This window comes from Sminthopsis crassicaudata, chromosome 2, assembly GCF_048593235.1.
Source record: "Sminthopsis crassicaudata isolate SCR6 chromosome 2, ASM4859323v1, whole genome shotgun sequence".
Taxonomy (NCBI): Eukaryota; Metazoa; Chordata; class Mammalia; order Dasyuromorphia; family Dasyuridae; genus Sminthopsis; species Sminthopsis crassicaudata.
This window is the reverse complement of record NC_133618.1, coordinates 49,440,385-49,461,480: the sequence shown is the minus strand read 5'-3', so window position 1 is coordinate 49,461,480 and position 21,096 is coordinate 49,440,385. Positions and strand designations below refer to the sequence as shown.

The 21,096-nt window shown below is 43.9% G+C and overlaps 1 protein-coding gene across 4 annotated transcripts in view; it reads right to left on the bottom strand.

Moving 5' to 3' along the window:
- Positions 1–20,632, bottom strand: part of CBFA2T3 (CBFA2/RUNX1 partner transcriptional co-repressor 3) — a 192,039-nt gene extending 171,407 nt beyond the window's left edge. For 2 of the 4 annotated variants that reach the window (XM_074286193.1, XM_074286194.1), the window contains exon 1: positions 20,464–20,632. In XM_074286193.1, coding sequence (XP_074142294.1) covers positions 20,464–20,536 — 73 coding nt within the window. In that variant the 5' untranslated portion in view covers positions 20,537–20,632. The remainder of the gene's footprint in view (positions 1–20,463) is intronic. The other 2 variants (XM_074286184.1, XM_074286185.1) reach the window with 1 other exon arrangement.
- Between the last annotated feature and the right edge of the window lie 464 nt (positions 20,633–21,096).

The window sequence follows — 21,096 nt, the reverse complement described above, 5'->3', positions numbered from 1 at the left end:
TCTTCCTCCTTAGACCTCAGCTACCACTTTGCTTTGTAAGACAAAATGTCATATCGTAGCTTTGGGTATTTCTATATAGGTCATATTGAAGGGGTATAGCTTCTAAGGGAAATATAGCAGTAATCCTAAGGCACCCTGAGTGCTCTTGTTCTAACAATCTGTCTGTCAATGATTCTAAAGTCTTCTGGACTTAGGTTAGTCCTATTAACATTACTGACTGTCTGAGAGAATCTGTTGGTCAGTGATAACCAAGTTCCTGAGACAATAGTGACTAGAGCACTCCTCAAACCTACCTGTAAGCCACAACATTAGCAAATAAATAACACAAAGCTCTAGTCTCCTAACTTGTCTTATAAATTTGTCTTCTTGCCCCTAGTTCTTTGCTAAACTCTTTTGGAATTTAGCCCACTTGGTGTTGCAATTATAATACATTTTGCCCCTTGACTTGGAGATGGGGTCAAACCTGCAAATTCTTTTGACATTCCTCGAGACACTAGTCTGCGACCCTTCTTGGCGTCTCCTGAACCTCAACAATATCTTCCATATAGATTGTAAGGCCCATGAAGGCAGGACTAGTGTTTTTACCTCCTCTCTGTGTCTTCCCCAGCACATTGCAAAATAAGAACTTAATAAATGTTTCTTGAATGAATGAGAATTCTCACCACCATGTTCCCTCAACTCAGAAACATCCTGTCATTTTCAATTGTCTTTCTCTTGTTTGAATCTGACCAAACCCAAATCTGACCTTTTTGATTTTCAAAAAGGGCTCCGGGGAATTGTTCACAATGACTGGTCCTTTGGTCTGATTTGACCCCCTTACTTCCTGGGAATTTCCCTCCCCCTTTCTGTTGTTTCCCAGGAAGGGAGTCTTTCAGACTGCTCTCCTTAGTTTCCAGTTACCAGGCTCCCTGGCTTTCTTGTCACTGCAGATGTGCCCAGAGCAGGCTTCTGCACAGGGTGTACTTGGCTGCTTATGGCTGCCTGACAGATTTCTTAGAGCAATTGGGTTTTTTTCACTGTATGAAGACAGACTCCCCAGGCTAGGAGGAACAGCTTTAGCTATGTCTCCTTGTGGCAGCTTTTCTTTATATGCTATCAATGGGACTATACCAGGAGACTTGGGTTCAAGTCTTGGACCACTGGCTCTGGGACCAGACAATCTCAGTTTTCTTCTCTGTGAAATTAGGGGACTACACTAACATTGGGGCTTTTTAACATTAGGGTTTTCTAAGTCTAGGAATCTGTGGGTTTTTAAAAGTATATTTTGATAAATGTATTTCCATATAATTAGCCTTTTTGTAATCCTATGGATTTTCTTTTATGCATTTAAGAACTTTATTTTGAAAAGGGTTCACTGGATTGCCAAAGGAATTCATGCTGTCCCAAAGGTTAAAGACTCCTGCACTAGACACGGTCTGCCCTTCCTTCTAGTGCTAACATTCTAGGTCTCTGTAATCCCCAAAAGGGGCCCACCCATGAATGGCAAAAGTTCTGATTTTCAAAAAAGGGAAGAGAATGAAGTCTTTGAAGTGTGGACTCCACTTTGGTCTAAGTAGGGCAGAGTAAAACAGGATGTCTAACTCCTGAATGCTCTGCCACTCAACACAGTGGAACATTGTATTCATTTACTAAGTCAGACCAATTCTGGAGACTATGATGGTAATCCAGAAGGTTCACCTAGTTTTTGGTGAAACAAAATCCTGCCATTCTTGGGTAAAATATGGAGAGATGTGGGCCATTTGAAAGTCCAAGCAGATGGATTCAGTACTGATTATGTGGACAGATCCTCAGTGTTGTTTGTCAGGGAGGAATACTGCAGGGAACAGTCCTCTCCTGTTTACCATCTGTATCTGTGACTGGAATAAAGGGTTATATGGCTAGCAAATTTCCAGCAAATTTCCCTGTGTCACAAAGCTGGGAGGGAAGGATCAATGTACTTCACGGGAGAGTCAAGATCTAGGAAGATCTTGACAAGCTTTGTAAATGTTGGGTCAGCTCAAATAAGATGAAACACAATGTAAACTCTTATAAATAGGTCCAAAAAATCAACTTCATGAAAAAAAGGAGAGTTAGAATGGCTAGCTAGCAGTTTACCTGAAAAAAAAAAATTGTACAGTTCATGGGAGTCATCAAAGTGATACAGTAAACAACTAAGTTAGCACAACATTGAGAAGTAGAGCATTTCTTCTGTATTCTGCCAAAGTCAGATGACAGTGGAGTTTGGTGTTTAGTTTTGGGGACTATATTTTAAGCAGGACATTGATTAAGCTAAAGAATAACCAGAAAAGGGCAACCAGGCTGGAGAAGATGGTGACCTATGGGAGTTATATGAAGAAATTAAGTTTGTTTAGACTAGAGAAAACTGCAGGAGACCATGATAATTATCTTTGAGTTCTGAAGGATGGTCACTTAGAAAAGGGATTGAACTTTAATTTTGATTTAATTTGTACTTTGTTAGATCTCCAAAATCACAAATAATGGGCATTTGAAAAGAGGAAACTTTAGGTTTAACCTAAGTCAAAAATTTTTAATACTTAGAACTATTCAAAAGGAGAATGAGTTGCCTCAGAAGGAGGGAACAGGGAAAAGGAACAAACAGTTATTAAAGGCTACATGCTGGGCGCTGGACTAAGCACTTTGTAAATATCTCATTTGATCACTGCAGGTTGGTTCTATGATTACCCCCATTTTGAAAGTGAGAAAACTAAGGTAGACAAAGGTGAAGTGACTTATCCAGGATCATACAGCTAGTAAATATCTAAAGCAGGATTTGAACTCAGATCTCCCTGCTCTATCTATTGAACCATTAAAGTGATGGTGATTTTCCAGGCCTGAGCCAGACTAGATGAACCTTGAATGTCCCTTCCAGTTCCTAAATGTTGGGCCTGAAGTCAAGTAAAAACATGTTTAGGGAGTCCTAAAGGGTTTGGGAGGAAGGGAGCAAGTTCAGGAGAACAGGTATGGGGTTAAAGGCCCCACTAGGTGACACATGTTGTATAGACTGTGGCCCCCAAGTTGTACCTGAGGGCTAGGTGCTTCCCAGCAAGCCTCAGTTCAGCAGGAAGCAGAGCTATATCCCTGGGGCAGCTCCCTTCCTCCATCCCTGGCAGCTCTTGAACTGGGAGAGGCTACTTAGTGAAGCTTTTGATTCTTCTCTGCTAATCCACCCCAAGCCTTTCCGTCTTCCTGGCTCCATAACACTTACTGCTTGGGCAGGCCAGGCTGCCTAAAAGGTATGATTTTAGGGCCCCATCCAGAAAAATACTCCCCCCTTCCCCCAGTGACTTAGCTGATGCTTGAGATTCCTCTCTGAGGTTACAAAGTCTTTTCTTACACAGCTTGAGAGAAGGCTCACCCTACAAATCCCCCCTGGGAGAGGGAGCAAAAGGGTTGAGAGGCACATGTGGACTGAAATGAGTGATGGAGAACAGATCCTTTCCTGAGAGCACGTTTTGCTAGAGTAGAGGTGGGGGAGGGGATCATCAGGGCCCTGAGCATCTGAAGTGGGGACAGGCTTATTGGGGGAAGAAGTAAAGGGCACAGAAGGAGAGGTTGTTGGCGACAAAGACAAACATTGACAAACTCTACAGGGAAGGGATAGGATTATGCAGAACTGTAGCTCATCGCCTCCAGTGAATAGGGAGACATAAGAGTTAATAGAGATCTAGTTCTGTGCTTCTAGTTCAGGCTTGGAAACCAGTTCAGTGGCTAAAGGTGGAATCAGGAGTGCAAATCACCCAAGCTTCCAACACAGAAAGTTCTTTTTTTTGGGGGGGGTGATTAACCTTCTTTTAGTAGCATGTTCTCTAACATTATGTACAAAGCTGGGGGGCATGCTGATATTCACCATTTATTCAGGGTATAACCAGTATTTCCTGGGCTCAGAAGGATGCAGTAGCATCCTTCCATTGAGGGCTGTCCTGTCTTGGGGCATGCTATTGTGCCCACCTGAAATGGCATTTTCCCACAGGAATTCAGAGAGGCAGGAATCAGGAAGAAGACTGAGCTCTGGAGTCAGGTAAACCGGCTGGGAATCATCAGGAGATCACTGATTTAGAGCTAGAAAGGCCTTGAGTGGTGGAGCCCAACCCCCTCATTTTACAGATGAGACCATTGAGGCCCAGAGAGATTAAGAACCTGCCCAACATCTCATAACTAGTAAATATCTAGTTAGGGATTTGAACTCATCTACCTGTCTCCAATCCAGTCCTCAAAAGGCCCACTATCTTGCTTTGCCGTGCGTGAACCGGTCACTTAATTGCATCTACCCTTTGTAGATTTTGTTTGGACCCAGTTGTTCCCATGCTATTTTCCCCCATTAGCATGTAAGCCCCTTGAGGTCTGACACTGTTTTTACCTTTGGTTTTTATTTATTTTTGATATCCAGCACAATCTCTGACAGGTGTGTGTACACATATATGCATAAAGGTATACACATATAAACATATGTACATATTTGTACAAATTTGCACAAACATATGAACAGATATAAATCTATACACATACATATTTTCTTGTAAATCATACACTTTTTACACACACATATATCTATATGTGTATATAGGGGCATATACATATTCTCTTGCCTTTATAGGGTGGTTGGGAAGATGAAATTAGAAAATAAATGTGAAGCTTTTCAAGCTTTAAAACCCTTTAAAATACTACTATCACTACTTATTATTAAGCACTTAATTAGTGCTTGTTGACTCATTTATGATCCTTATACTATCTCCCTCAGCAGCTCTTGCCCCTTGCCCCTCAGAGAACTCTGGAGCCGTTATTTCTCCAGGCCTCCCAAGCCTTCCTCATCCTTCCAATTGTCTTCTCTCCCTCTTCCATGAAGCTTTCACTCCCTGAGTGTTCCAGGCAGCAATGCACTGATCTCTCCCTATCCCAATGGCCTCCAGGGACTTATCTTCCACCAAGCACTGCAGAGTTTATGATATTCGGTTTAGCATTTTATCATTAACTGTCGAGTATTGTTCTCTAATCATTTCACATGTCTGTCTTGTTTCCCAGCTAAACCGTAAACTCCCTTCCCCGTGCCCCTTGCCTCTTCCCTTTTCTCTCATCCCCCTTCCTCCAGCACACTAGACTTTCATCTCTGTATGGATGTCCTAGCCGATCTCATAGAACCTTAATGAGGTATAAGTAGGACCTAGCATGGAGTCTTGCATTACGGTATGCACTTAAATAAATGTTTGCTAAATTAAAGAGAGCCTGTGTCTTATACATTTTCCTTTATCCCTAATGAATGGTGCCTGATACATAGTAGGTGCTAAGACTTGCTGAAAAAGTGAGACATTCTATTTGACAAAAAATACTAACAGAGGGCAGCTAGGCGATGCAGTGGATAGAGCACCAGCCCTGAAGTCAGGAGGATCTGAGTTCAAATGTGGTCTCAGATACTTAACTAGCTGTGTGGCCCTGGGCAAGTCACTTAACCCCAATTGCCTTAGCAAAAAAAAATAATAATAATACAACAGAGATTGAATAGAAAATCTTCAGATTGAACCCCATCATTTTGTAGATAAGGAAACTAAAGCCAACAGCAGTTGCCCAAGTACACAATGCTAGTCAACATCAAAAGTAGGATTTGAACTCAGGTCCCTGATTCCAAGCCCATATCCATTCTCCCAACTAGTTATGGGCCTCCTAACTTGAAAGTTCCCAATTTCTGGGTAGAAATAGAACAACTGAGAAGAACTCTGATGTAGTTTGTGAAGCTAGGAGGACCGGTTCCCTAAGAGAGGAATTGGCTTGGAGTGCTGATTGTTTGGAGCTCTTTTTCAGATAGCAGTCATAGATGGTCTCTGCCGTCTTTTTCAATTTTGGAATTTTGTGAGAATTCAGGCTTAGGATTAGCTAGAAAAAGCAAACTGCATCTCTATGTTAAAATCAACCTGGAGGGGCTTTGGGACATCTGAAAGGGGGTGGAAGAGAGGGAAAGAGAAGCCAGAGAAAGTGGGGTACAGGAGGGGGGCAGCCAAGAAAGTGGTTTGGTTCCACTCGGGGAAGGAAAATCAATCAACCCTTTCTCAGCTTTCCTGTTACTAGTTTAGGATCCAAGGATTATAAAATTAGGGAGCTTAGAAGTGATCCAGGCCAGCTCCTACATTTTAAAGATGAAGAAACTCAGACCCGGTGGGACTAAGCCCAGAAGCTGTGATTTGAACCCAGGTCCCAGAAATTACACACCCACTATCATGCTTCTATCCTTATTTCCAGATGTTTCCAGGAGAGGACTTTGAAGGAGACCTGGAGGACCTGGATGAGAGTGGGTGTAGGGAGAGCCTCTACATCTCGAGCCTTTCTCCTGCAGCTACTGTAGACACCCAACCTCCCTCCGCCCACTCTAGTGGGCTTCCCGGCCCCACGACCGCCCCTCCCCCAAGGCTCCTGTCAGTGCTGGAATTTCTCAGCATTGGCTGCTGGTTTGAGCCTACTCTGATGTTGGGGGGGAGGGGGACGACTGGGGGGAGATGGGTCTCCTTGTCCGCGGATCCGAATCTCTTCGTCCTCACTGGTCCACGCGTGAACTCCGGGGCCAGGCTCCTGAGCTCCGGGATTCAAGGACAGTCGGCGGCTCAGATCTGCCCAGGAGCTGGTCTGCTGGCAGCCCCACGCTCTCTTTTCAATTTCGTGTGAAAGGGAAGCGCTCCCCCGCCCCTCCTCCCCCGCCCCCCCCTTCTGCCTGCCTAGGTTTTCCAGCTCTGTAATTCAATGCGGAATGCTCGCCGGAGATAAGGAGCTTGGTGCGCACCAGTGGGCTGGGAAAGACGGCTCACCCGCTCCCGAGTTATCACTCAGCGCAGCTGCCTCCGCCGAGGTGACATCTGTTCGACAGGAAGGCCTTCTCGCAGTTTCTCTCTCGTCTCTCCTTTTTCCCCTGTCCTCCCTTTTCTCTTTGCCCCAGCTTTTCCTTTCTCTTTTTTTCTCTTCACCTTCTCTCTTTTCTTCCTTTTCTTTCTCTCTTTTTATTCCTACCTCTTCCTTCTCTCCTTTCTTCCTCTTTCTCCTCCTCCGCTTATTCTTCTTCTTCCTCCTCCTCCTCCTCTTCTTCCTCCTTTTCTCTCTTCTCTCCCTCTCCTCTCTTCCTCTTTCTCCTCTTCTCCTCCTCCTCTTCTCCTCCTTCTCTTCTTCTTCTTTCTCTCCTCTCTTCTCTCCTCTCTCTCTCTCCTTCTCTCTCTCTCTCTCTCTCTCTCTCTCTCTCTGTCTTTGTCTCTCTCTCTCTGTATCTCTCTCTCTGTCTCTCTCTCTCTCTCTGTCTCTCTCTCTCTGTCTCTCTCTCTGTCTCTCTCTCTGTCTCTCTCTCTCTCTGTCTCTCTCTGTCTCTGTCTCTCTCTCTCTCTCTCTCTCTCTCTCTCTCTCTCTCTCTCTCTCTCTCTCTCTCTCTCTCTCTCTCTCTCTCTCTGTTCCTTATTTCTCCCTTTCTCCCTTCTCTTTTCTCCTTCCCCCCTCTCAGGAGAGAATATGCTCACTGTCACCTTTTCTGGGAAGTCACTGAGTCACCTGGCCGGGAAGTGTTTGGGAGCAGGATCTGGGGCTCCTGCTCCAACCCCCGCCCCTGGGTGGAGGGAGGGCGGGAGAAGCGGGGAGGAAGAGCGAGCCGGGGCACGCTGAGGGCCCGGCAGCCTCCGTCTGTTTCCCCGTTCAGTTGCGTCTCGGCCCCAGTCACATCCTTGCACAGGAAGCCGGGCCCAGGGTGGGGCGTCAGGATCTTGGGGGTCCCCGGCCTGGCCCTGACCGTCGGACCGTGTGACCACCGGCCGGAGGCTTAACCCTGGGCGCCGTCGCTTCCTCGGCCTCCTGCGCCACCCAGATAGCGCTGGCCCGTCGCCCCTGAGGATGGGGCCGGGATCTCGCGGCCAGACGGGCCACTTTGAACCTTCTTCCTGCTCGGGCGTCGAGCAGCCCGTGTTGTTCCAGCGGGAAGCCGCCTGAGCAGGGGGATGGAGCTCTGGGCTGGGGAAGCGGAAGGGCCCTCTGTTCTATTCCTGGCCCCACCCCTGACACATGTTGAACAACCATGGCCAAGTCATCTAACCGGCTCTGTGCCCCTATAAAGGGGGAGGGGGGAGGCGCGCCCCCCCATCCCCCAGTAATTGATCTATGAACACAAACCTCTGTTTAAATTGAAGACTGCAAGCCACTTAAAGAGGCCAGAGCAAGCAATTCACCTGATGATGTGGCCGTCATGGCCACCCTCACTCCCTTCACATGCACTCATCTGGACCCCGGCCCTCATAGGTGAGGTTCCAGCGCTTAGGCCCCTCACCCTGAGTTCATCCCTGAAATAAAAGTAGGCTCTTTATTCATTCCAGCGAATGCACAGGTGAGAAGCAATCAGCTATGGGCTCTAGGTTCCCTCAAACAGAGGCACTCTGGGAATCTTCGCTCTTATAAACAGCTTCTCTTCCTGCTTCAAACCTTTCTTCTAATTACCCTAACCCTTCTCTGTAACCTTCTGGTGACACAGCTGAGAGGCTGCCGGATCAGAGGAGGCAGCGGGAACACCGAATAAGCCTCGGAGCAGAATGCAAATAATAGACCCCCTCTGGACAGCTTCCAAGATCTGATTGGGCAGGGTCACAATCGTTTTGCAGAAACTCTGCCCTCTCTTCTCTTTTCAGAGTAAGAATGAATTTCATGCTGAAAGTGCTTTCATGAGAAAGGATTGGGAACTCAGAACCAGGCCAAATCAGACTCCATGTTCAGGAATGGGGGTCAAATTGTAATTGATCATTTATTCAATCAGCTAGCAGGTATTAAACACCTATTGTGGGCCGGCCCAGTGTTGGGCATTGAGTATACAAAGCCAGAAATGGCGCCCCCATCCCCCCACCTCCTCAAAGAATTTCCATTTTGTTAGGGGAGATACCATATAAACACATAGAAGAGAGACACTTTATTGGATTAGATCTATGATTAATTGGTATATGCAGTTCCCAGTAGGGAAACTTTCCTAACCCAAGAAGATTGGCACTGATTCTGTACATTATAGAATGAAAGAGTTAGCTGCTCACCCAGCTAGTTATATGTCGATGGCAAGATTTGAATTCCCTGACTTTAAGGCTGCTCTTTTCAGAGGGAAAGCATCAGTCCCTGAGCAAAAGTCTAGGAAGAATCTCACAAAAGGAGTTCTGATTGAGCTGTGCTTTCAAGGAAAGGAAGATTTCTGAAAGGTGAAGATGAGGAGAGAGGGCATTTCAAGCCCAAAGGAGGGATGTGGAAAGAGAGGGAGAGAATATGCAGTGGGGACTGCAGGGAGGCCAGTTGGCTGGACCATAGAGTTGGTGAAGAGGTACAATAAGCCTAGAGAAGTTGTTACCTCCCCAGACTGAAGATCAACTGAAATAATTTATTATGTCAAGCACTTTGCAAACCTGAAAAGGCTATTTAAGTGGTAGCTCTGATTGTTGTTATTTTAATATCTTTTCTAAAGGTTCCCACTGCCAGTGGCCATCCCATGTAGCTATGTTCAGCTGCTGCTTTCCTCCTCCCCCCACTGCACACTCAGCCTCTCCCAGGGGGGTCAGTTCCAGGTTGCCACCCCCACCCCCCAAAGTCTCTCTTAAGTAGGCCATTTGCCAGCATGCCTTCGTTGCTGGGGTGGAACTAGCTGCATACGGCTATTTAATGATGGGAATTTAATTAGCTCTTGCTGCAGTTCCACCACCTCTCATCCCCAAGGGGGGAGAGGGAGAGAAAAAAATCAATATGAATGAACAAAAGTCAATCCAGCATGGTTTACCGTTGCTCTGTCACAGAAACATATTTGTAATACAATTCCCGCTTTCTGCAGCCTTCTACAACATCCCTCATATCATCTTGGACATTGTGGAGATGAGGTGGCTTGCCACTGGGTCATTTGGAATCCAAACTCCCAGAGAGGCAGTGTAGTAGAGTAGATAGAGAGCTGGTCCCGGAGCCAGGAGAACCAGGGTCTGCCATATACAAGCCATAAGACTAGGGCTAAGTCAGGGATTCTGAAAAGGGAAGGTGCCAACCTGCATTGGCCTGGGGAGTCTCCTCAAAAGAGAGTTAATGAAATCTCAAAGCCAATCCCTGTCTCCTGACTCCAGGTGCTGTGCTCCAGTCACGCTGCCTCTCCATAATAAGGATGACTGGCCCTGGAAGGTTTGCAAAGGGTTTTACATACATTATCTCATTTGAGCCTCACAACCTACAGGTATCATTATGCTCATTTTACAGATAATGAGATTGAGTCTTAAAGAGGTTAAGTATTTTCCCTGGTCCCACAGGTAGCAAGTGATTGTTGGAGGAAGGAGATTTTGACCCCAGGTCAAAGCTCCCCTTCATCCCCTGGCTTTTTCCTTATGGCACCTTTAACAGATAAAACAGGGTTGGGTTGGGTTTTCTTTTTTTTTTACATTCACATTCAACTCTCTCCCATCCTTTATACTTAATTTTGGATGCCACCAGCTGGAGGGGTAACCAGTTTTAAGCCCCTAACTGGAATTCTGGAGAATTTGCTTTACTCCTAAATGCACATGGCACGAAGAGAAAAAAACTCAACTGTTAGTCTGGAAATAGGGTGTCATTCCTAGTTCTGCACAATTGGGTCTTGGGGAAATTACCAGCCTCTCTAAAACTCAGTTCCTTCTTTAAAATGACAGCTTTCTCTCTAAATGTCTGCAGGGCTCTCATGTGGAAGAGGAAGCCACTTATTCTGGGACACTGGACAGAACTAAGACCAATAGGGAAGAGAGACTGGGCCAGTTTCAGGGATACAGATTTGGGTATCATTTAATGGAGAGCCAGGTGGCACAGACCATTGAGTGCCAGGCTTGAAGCTAAGAAGAATCATTTTCCCGAGTTCAAATTTGGCCTCAGACCCTTATTAGCTGTTTGAGCCCGGCCAAGTCACTTCACTCTGTTTGCCTCAGTTTCCTCATCTGTAAAATGAACTGGAGAAGGAAATGGCAAACCACTCCAGTGTCTTTGCCAAGAAAATTCTAAATGAGATCATGAAGAGTGGGACATTGCTGAAATGACTATACAATAACAATGTTATTGTTATTGGTCTTTCTAATGCCCACCATGGAATAAGATGTTTTATGAGATACTGAGTCACCATCGTTGGAATTATTCATCTAGAGCAATGGTACTTAACCTGAGGTTTTTTTAATATTTTGATAGCTATCTCTTCTTATGATAATCCTTTTATAATTCTATATGCATTTAAAAACATGATTTTTAGATTTCACCAGATGATCAAAGGGAGCCAAGACATTAGAAGCTTACAAACCTCTTGTCTGGAGTCTGCTAGGCTACCTGATTGATAAGGTAGATCACAGATGATTTTTAAAGTCCTTCTACCCTAAGATCTGACGTATCTCTGATAAAATGTTGTCCCTCTCAGAGATATTTATATTTTAAAATAAGGTGCCAAATAAAAAATTCCAGATGTGGAATTAGAGACTGTGGCCCTTTCAGGAGACCTTTGGAGGTGATCATCCTCAGACCCCTCCACGTATATCATTCTTCCTAGTAGGCACATGGATGTCCCTATCCCTAAATTCACAATGTTGGAGAAGTGTTCATCTCCTTACTTTTCCTCTTCCCCATATCCAATCTCTGAGAACCGTTGATTTCTCCTTTAAATTGTCCTTTTGATTTGTCTTCTTTCCTTATTCCTATTTCTGCCCTTCTAGATTGGGCCTTGTATCTGGATCAATACCACCGCCTGCAGCCACCTACATAATCTTGTTTAGTCCATGCATCACTTCTTCCTATTTCCCTTCCCCCACCCCTTTACATTTTCTCTAATTGACCTCCCAGCCTCCATCCTTTCCTCTTTCTCCCCCAATCTAGTTGTGCACACCATTAGATTCATCATGACACTCGTTCGGTCGAGAACCCACAAAAGTTCCCCTGTTCCAAGAGTCAGAAAATCCTTAGCCACACGTGGTAAGCTGCCCCAAGACCTGATTAACCCCAGCTCCTGCACTCTCAGGCCACACCCAAGAGCCATTGTTGTCCCTCCTTGGTCCAGTTCACTAAACACCTGGCTCTAAGAATGAAACGAGTACAGGATGGCCCTGTGACTCTGAGAGTTCCATAACTGGATTGGGCAATTATGGCCAACCAAGAGGGGAATGGTAATGCTAACAACACTACTAATAATAATAATCCTGGAATTAGGAGGAGCAGAACAAGACAAACAAGGCACATGTGAAATTGAGTAGGTGGAGAAATATGAAAAGTCGGCTTTCCTGCCTCCCTCCCACCCTCTTCACACTTCAACCACAAGCTTCTCTGCTCCATCTCAATGGAAACCCCAGTTTCCCCACAGAAGGCTAAAGGCAGGAAATTGGACGGCAGATGCTTTTCATAGTGGGGGCGGCTCTGCATTTTTGGCTTTGTTTTCAGAGATTCATGAAACCATACCATGGTCAGACTGTCTTCCTGTATGTCCACATTTGGACTCATTCTCCCTAGGGGGACAACAAGGCATCTTCCCTATGGAGAGGGGTTTCTCACAGCTGAGGGAGCTTAGTGGCCTGGAAACTCTGTCCAGTTACCTTAATAGTCTATGCCCATAGATGGACCGGAGCTCCTTAAGGAGACCAGGACTATTTAATTTGTGTCTTTGTAGCTTCTGGCACGCAGTAGGTGCTTAATAAGTGCATCTTGATTTCTTGTTGACTTATATGAACTCTGCCTTTCTGCAAAGTGACCTAACCTGCTTTGTAGGAACCATCCCCTCTTGGCAGAGCTAACCTTGTGCTCCTCTTCCTTTCCCCTTTTGTTCCTGGGAGGCAGGGTAGACAGGCCGGGCAGTTCACTCTTAACAATGGTAGCTGGCACTGATAAGTTTGTAATATGCATATATATACTTTGAGCTCCACAGCAATAAGAATAAAAAATATCAGGTACAGATGAGGAAGATCAGTAGATGTGGATTATGGAGTGGATGAAAGGCTGACCTCAAAGACATAAAAATTCCCATTCAAGTCCTGTCTGGGATACCTATGGATTGGGTGATTAGGTAAATGACTTAACCTCTCAGTGTCCCAGGTGTCTCTGCAAGACTCTACATAGCAGAGTAGTTTTCTATTGGCATTAGTGGGGGAGATTCTCTCAACAAGTCACACTGTGCGTCCCTGGGAAAACTTCCCAAGATCTCCATTCTCCTAATGACCGAAAGGCATTAATGTATGGGAGAAAGAGGCTTGCTCTTGAAGCTGGAATGACTGAACTTGAATCTTAATTCTAACCCTGGATGACTCGCTTGGGAAGATACTCAACTGCTCTGAACCATATTTTTCCCATCTGTAAAATGGGGATGATGATAATAATTAAACTACCAAGCTCACAGGATAGTTGGATAGAAAGCATTTTGTAAACCTTCAAGCCCTGTAGAAATGTGAGTCCTGATTATTATTTTATTATTGAATCCAGCTTTTTTGCCTCTTGGGGCAGTTCCTCTGATGTTGTCTGCCATGAGAGGATAGAGCAGGCCTTACTCTCCAGGACTGTGCTACTCACTGTGGAGAGATACTCCCCCTTCAAATGGCAGAGTCCTTTAATACAAGGGCTTTTAAACCTTTTTTGTGTGTCTGGGACCCCTTCTGGGGAAGCCTTCAGGACCCCTTCTCAGAATAATGCTTTAAAATGCATAAAGTAAAATGCATAGGATAACAAAGGAAACCAACCATAATGAAATATAGTTTTATATATATATATATATGTGTGTGTGTGTGTGTGTGTGTGTGTGTACATGGATATATACATTTGCATATGTCTAAATATTGGTGTATATATGTATGCATACATATTGTTAAGTCATTTTAATTATGTCTGACTCTTTGTAACTGCTTTTAGTATTTTCTTGACAGAGAAACTAGAGTGAGTCATTTCTCCTTTCTTTTTTCAACTCATTTTACAGATGAGGAAACTGAGGCAACCAGAGTTAAGTGACTTGCCCAGGATCCACAAATTTGGATACAGATCTTCCTGATTCCAAATCCACAATCGACTGGTATCACATAGTATGTATCACACACGCACACACACCCACACACCCACACACACTGATATGTATTCAGTATGTATGTATTCCTAAAAATCACCTCCTATGGAAAATATAATAGGAAACAAATGGCTTGTGGAGCAAATGGAGTTAGGATCACAACATTCAAATATTTCGTCAATGACAAATTATAGAAAAAAGAAATGAATCTAATAAAAATAGTAAAAATCTAATAAAAATAGTAACACTTCTATATATTGTCAAGAAATATATAAATACAACAATTAATAGTAATATTGGATGTACAGCTTCTATTGCACCTGAAGATATGCAATAAACATGGTTTTTTATCTTGACAAAGACCTGAAGTTGGAAGTGAGCAGTAGAACTTGAGACCCACTTGAAGTCATTATGGTCATGACTTGAGGAACCCCTGCCTTGGGATCCAGATCACCAGCAACACCAGCCACTGCTCCATGAGGGCCATAGACAGGATAGCTTTATGACCAGGAATCAAAGATTGATGGCCTTGCCTCTTCTGCAAAGGACCTCAGGGTCTACTGTCTAGATAGTACTAGGTCCACAGAGGCAGCCAATGAGGAGCATCTCCTTGGGGCTTTTCCCTAGACAGATGCTTTGGGAATGATAAGGGTCTAAAGGGTCCAGATCATCTACTGGCCAATCCAGGACACCATATGTCTCTCTTTCGGTGTTATTACTCTCTAATCATACCCCAGTAGCTCTCAGTCCAGCCTGGCCAAGGGAGGTGGCCATTGCAGTGCTTTTCCCTCACTTGGAGTCAGACATCTCCCTTTTCTACAGGTTCTGTGACCAGCACCTCCCAGGAGCACATCACCACTGGTCACCCTCAACCTCACTCCATGTATGCCTAATCATCGCTGTGGTACAGTTTTCCTTCACCATGACACTTTGTGTAAACAAATGCAAATTCACATTAAACTCAAACTATTCCTTAGTCTATCAGTCATTTTGGAACAAATTTAAATTTTCTAAACAAGTGTTAAGAGCAGAACCAAATGTGTTTGTATGCATAAGTAAATACAGATACATGCTATATATGTGTGTGTATGTGTACATAAATGTGTACACACACACACACGTTCACAGATCCCAGAATTTCTGATTTACTGTAGTAAAACCAATAGTTCTCATTGGCTCATGTTTCTGGATTGCACAGGTCTCTCCATCTTCCTCTGATTCCTTCTATCCACCTGCCTTTTGGACATTTCTCTGTTAATTCCTCAGTCTGCCCCCAGCCTCCCTTTTCAGACTTATTTCACACTGTTTCGCTTCACACAACACAATCAAAGAGTCCTGTTGCTCAGCCTTATGTATTCTCTTGAACTGGGTCTGGAACTCCCTGCTTCCCTTTTTCTAGTATTTTTCATCCTTCTTTTCCTTCAAGGTCTACTTCCTGCATTTATTCAAGATCCTTCCCCTCTTCCTCCCATTCTCCCATCTTGGATGGGTGAGTATGTGGGGATCTTTCCCTTCCCAGGTTCCTTATAGCATTTTATCTGGACTTTTCATTGGTTAGTGGAGTTTAGAAATTCTGATTCTGACTCATCCTAGCTGACTGAGTCTCAACTTCTAGCAGCCTCAGTTTCTTTATTTGTAAAGAAGGAGGTTGGGCTGGAGGACTTCCTTCCAGCTCTAACTCAATGATTCTACCTTGTATCATCCTTATTTTTATATATGGCAATCCTCCCTGCCCCATACTTCACCTCACAAACTCTAAGCTACTTGAAAGCAGGGATTGAACTCTTTTGCTTCCTTAGCACCTAGCATAATTCCTTGCACATGGTAGAAACTTAACAAATGTATGCTTAACTGACATTTATATTAAACTTTTATATATATTTAATAATTAAATCTTCACAATAGCCCCATGAGGTCAACACTATGGTTCTTACTACCCTGATTTTACAGAAGAAACCCTTCTTGTCCCTTTGTACTTATTGTACCGTTCTTTTTCAATGTCAGCAAGTTGAAGGACTAGTTTTCCTTCTGTATTTATATCTTCAGTGCTTAACATAACTCCTCATACACATGAGGTGCTTAAAAATGTTTAAATTGAAGTGAGCAGAACCAAGAGATCATTGTACATAGCAACAACAAGATTATGTGATGATCAACTCTGATGGACATTGCTCTTTCAATAATGACATAATTCAAACCAGTTCCAATATGCTTGTGATGGAGAGAGCCATCTGTGCCCAGAGAAAGATTTTGGGGACTGAATGTGGATCACAACACAGTTTGAGTTTTTTTTTTTTTACCTTTTTTGTTGTTTGCTTTTTCATTTTTTTCTTTTTGACCTGATTCTTTTTGTGCAGCATGATAAATGGGGAAACATGTATAGAAGAATTGCACATCTTGAACATATATGGGATTGCTTGCTATTTGAGAGAGGGGTTGGAGGAAGGGCAGGAGGTAAATTTGGAATACAAGATTTTGCAATAGTTTTTAACATATCTTTGCATATATTTTGAAAATAAAAAAGTTATTATTAAAAAAAAAACTATTTAAGTTGAATTGAATCTAAAATGTTTGGATTTGCTTGCTGTCTCCATCTCCATCACCAGAGAGGATGGACAAATGTTCCTAGATAATGGGGTCTTTCTAAGAAGTCTTTCAAAGTTCTTGACAGGAAGTGGGTCTGTAATCTCAGTCCAATATCATTGCTATGTTGCTAGGGTGGCTCTCTGACTCTGGGATTTTATTACTCTGCTATTGAAAGAATCAACCTTGAAATCTATTTGTGTATGACGGGGATCAGCAACTTATGACCTGCCCAGCAAAGATAATACATGAACAGACCCATTTATTGGCATGTGTACCTATTGTCATTGCTTCATTCTGTTTCCTATCAGAAGTCACCATAGTACTCTCTTCCTATACTTGGGAAAATAATTGGCATGTTATCACTTGTAGCTGATATATACTCAATTTTTTTCTTCTTTTTTACCCAGTCTTAACAAAAAGGCCAGAATATGGTCCATATTCTGGTCCAGTCCCATCCTCCAAGGGGTCATAACCTTGGCAGACCAAAGTTCAGATGCTACTAATCTCTCTTCTCGTCATTGCCACAACATTGCCCATTCTCCAAATGGGTAAACTCTCTTCATCAGGACAAGTCACTATAATGAGGATATTTTGGCCCTTAGTGCCACGTTCTCATTTAGACCCCTAAGCTATGGCTTGCTCCCTTCCCTGACTTATCTTTTTGTGAGTCCAGTTGCCCAGTTGGATGGAGTCGAGCTTGATGCTTCCAGATGTAAACCTCCCACTGAGCCTGGCTAACAAGTGGCGATTTGGTTCCAACTCTGCCCACATCTTCTTTCCCCAAGAACAGGATTAGGGACACTGGATCTGCAACATCCTCATCCTCCAGGGTTCTCCTGTGTTGTAATAGAGTTGCTCCGATACTGTTGTGCAAGGTGAAAGCTCCTACCTTTCAGCTGAAATGGCAGAAGGCACCCAGAATTTGGACTTAAAAGAGAGGGCTTCAAATCCTAACACAGCTCTTTACTACCTGGTATGACTTCTGGTAAATCACTTCTCCTGCCTGAGCTTGATTTCTTATCTCTAAATAAGAGGGTTGGAGAAAATGTTCTCTGAAGTCCTTTGCAACTTGAAAAATCTATGATCTTGTGAAAGTGACTCTGATATCTGGGCCACCAGCTGTCTGTTTCTTTGGAAGAGATGACAGCGTTGGCCGGGGCTTCTTGCTGTCACTTGAGCATCCTACTGGCAATTAGAACTATATTGGTCTTGGAGTCAGGAAGACCTCAGTTCAAAATCAGACTCAGATATGTACTTATTAGCTGTGTGACTCTGGTTAAGTCATTTAGTCTCTGTCTGCCTAAATCTCCTTAAGTGAAAAATGAGAATCATAATAGCAGCTCTCTCTCTCTTAGGGCTTTTGTGAAGATCAAATGAAATAATATTTGTAAAGTGCTTAGCTTAGTACCTGGCACATAGTAGGTACTTAATAAGTGCTCATTTCCTTTCTTTGAACCTATTCCCTCCATACCTTCAGTTCTAAAGAAATTTTATTCTAAAATGTAGAGGACCAGAACTCTGGAGAAGTATACTTGAAATCAGGTGTAAACTCAGTGGAATTGATGAGGTGATGGTTCTCTAGTTCATATATGGTGATACATATTCAGGATGCTGTAATGCTGTAATTACATCTAATTGCAATAAGGTATTTAAGGGCTGAGAAGGACTGGAAATGAGACATTCCATCTTTGACCAGCCTCATGGTGGCCATTCTGCCTTCATCACTTCTCCACTAAAACCAAGGACTGATCCCAAGGATCTCTAGAAAGCTATCCCAAACATTACACTAAAAGAAGAAAGAAATTCACTTCCCAAATTCAATAAGGAAAGGGAATGGAAGGGCTTAATGGCCATTATACTCTTGTTAAAACCATTGGGATTTGATCCTTTTCTGAGATCATGTTTGATGAGGAGAGGACAGAAAGGCATCATTCACCCAAAGTAAGAGGGGAAGAGGGTCATTGTTAAGATATGAGGTCTTGCTCTTCTCTTGAAATAATAACATGGAATAGTTCAAAGAATGCTGGTTTTAGAGTCGAGACCTAAGCTGAAATCACAGCTCTGCTATTTATGTCCTATGTGACTTTGACCTCAGTTTCCCCATTTGTAAAATATGGAGATTGGACTAGATAACCTCCAAGTTTTATTTTGTTTTGTTTTAGCTTTGAGTCCTATGATTCTTGATGGAAATCACTGTATTTTTTACTCCCAGGGTTAATGTGAACAAGATTCTTGTAAGCCACAAAATGCACTAAAAATGGGCTATTGTTCAGACCTTTGCCACAGCTACGCAGGATCACATGAAAAGTTAATGGAAGTTCCAGGACTAGAATCCATATTTCCTAATTTCTAGCTCATGCTAAGTTCATCTTCATCAGAAGATGCCTTGAGAGAAATGATACATACATGTCCATTTATTTAAAAACAGATATATATATAGAGAGAGAGAGAGAGCAGTGGTTCTTAACCTGAGACTAGTGAAGTTGTTTTAAAAAATATTTTGATAACTACATTTCAATGTGATTAGTTTCTTTTTTAATCCTATGTACTTTATCTTATGCATTAAAAAAGTTCCATATTGAGAAGGGGTACCTACCTATTCCCCACCAAACTGTTGTCAAAGGGGTCCAAGATCTGATGACATAGACCTTGGAAGGGCCTGGGGCTTTCTAAGAATACCTAGCCAAATATTTAATGAGCACCACCTTCTTGTTAAATATGGCCCCAGAGCATGAAGACTCCTGCAAGGGTATCTTGCCAAGAAGCCAATTCTTTCAGCTCAGTCACCTGGCTGTCCAGAGAGATAAAAGACATTGAGGGGCTTCTCATCTACCTACCCCAGTTGCTCAGGGCCCTGCTTCTGTTCAATGAGGTCTTTAACTTTGAACCTCTGGCTAAAGTCCTTATCTCTTTCCAACCTGCAGATCCCAGAGACTTTTGTTAACAAAATGGTGGTGGTGGAAGTGGAGGAGGGCGATATGTGGTACACAGTAAATTCTAATAAATAATGAGTGATTGAATAGATAGAATGGTAGATGAATGAATGAATGAGCCACAGGGCTTAGCAAATGGTTATTGGGAAAGGCATGTAAGTGAGCACCTGTCTCCCACCCCTTTCTTGAAGTGTCCCAGAGAAGTCAGCTACATGATTATAAAGTAATAGGATTTAGTCATATGAAACCTTAGAGTTGTAAGAGAACTTCTCTCATCGCATACAACCAAGTCAACCTTCCATACCCTTTAAGGTTGCTAACAGCCACGCAGGCAACAGTGCTGGCAAACAGGACTGTGCCATTGCAAGGTTCCAACCTGCCCAGAGCCACAAAGCCTTCCTTTGTCCCAGTCCCACATAATTCCTGCTCTGATTTTCATTTTCTCTCCATCTTAGTCCCTTTCCCATTTGTAGTTGCTTCTTAGGAAGCAGGACCTGGTTATTTCCTTCTGCTTATCAGCAGCAGGGATCCAACTCAACGGAATCCACTTAAGTGCATAGCCATCTAACAGAGCATGAACTCATCTTCCTCTTCAGGTTCATGCCGCAGGATGGCCCCATCCCACCCTACCCCGTCTCTTCTCTGGCCTTAGCATCTGCCTCTTGGTCAACGCAGGGGAGGATACATGTCTGGCACCTGCTGGCACCCTTGCCAGTGAACACCTGCCCCAGCTGTTAGGGACCATTCCATTACAATGACACTGTTGTTGATATTTGGGGTGAGTTCTAGGGATGTCAACAAAGCTGAGAGCCTTGGGCATGATGGCTTGTGGGTGGGGAGTATTCCTCCCACCTGGCCTGCCCTGCCCTCCTGCTAGTCTCTTCCCCCACCCTTCACCTCTCCCAAGAGTTCCCTTCTACTTTCTAGAAGCTTTAATGTCCTTACCTGAGCCACCTTTCTTAGGACCTCTGGGCCGAGAAGGAACACCATTCTCCATCATGGAAGATGCTCGGGACATGTGGATCCAGTGTGTGTGTGTGTGTGTGTGTGTGTGTGTGTGTGTGTGAGAGAGAGAGAGAGAGAGAGAGAGAGAGAGAGAGAGAGAGAGAGAGAGAGAGAGAGAGAGAGAGAGAGAGAGAGAGAGAGAGAAAGAAAGAGAGAGAGATAGAGAGACAGAGAGAAATACAGAGAGAGAGACTAAGAGAGAAACACAGAGAAAGAGACTGTGAAAGAGAGACAGAGAGATAGATAGGGTGGAGATCAGAAAGGTCTAGGAGAGCCTTTCTAGGCAGACTGCCCAAGGCTGCAATCCTGACCTTGACCTCCCAGAGTTCTTGCAAGGCATAAAGCAGTCCCCCTAGTTTGGAGCCAGTGATCTTGCTGAAGAAGCTGAGCCTCTGCTCTTCTCCTCTCCTTAGCGTCTCTTGGGTCCTTTGGTTTCATAGAACTGAGCAGGACAGTCCCAACAGGGATATCCCATGGGATGAAAAATTTGAGGACTGATGGGTTCCCTCCCACCTCTCAGTACTCCTTGCTGTTCAGCCTTCCCCACTCAATGGCTCAATGTCTTGGGGAAGG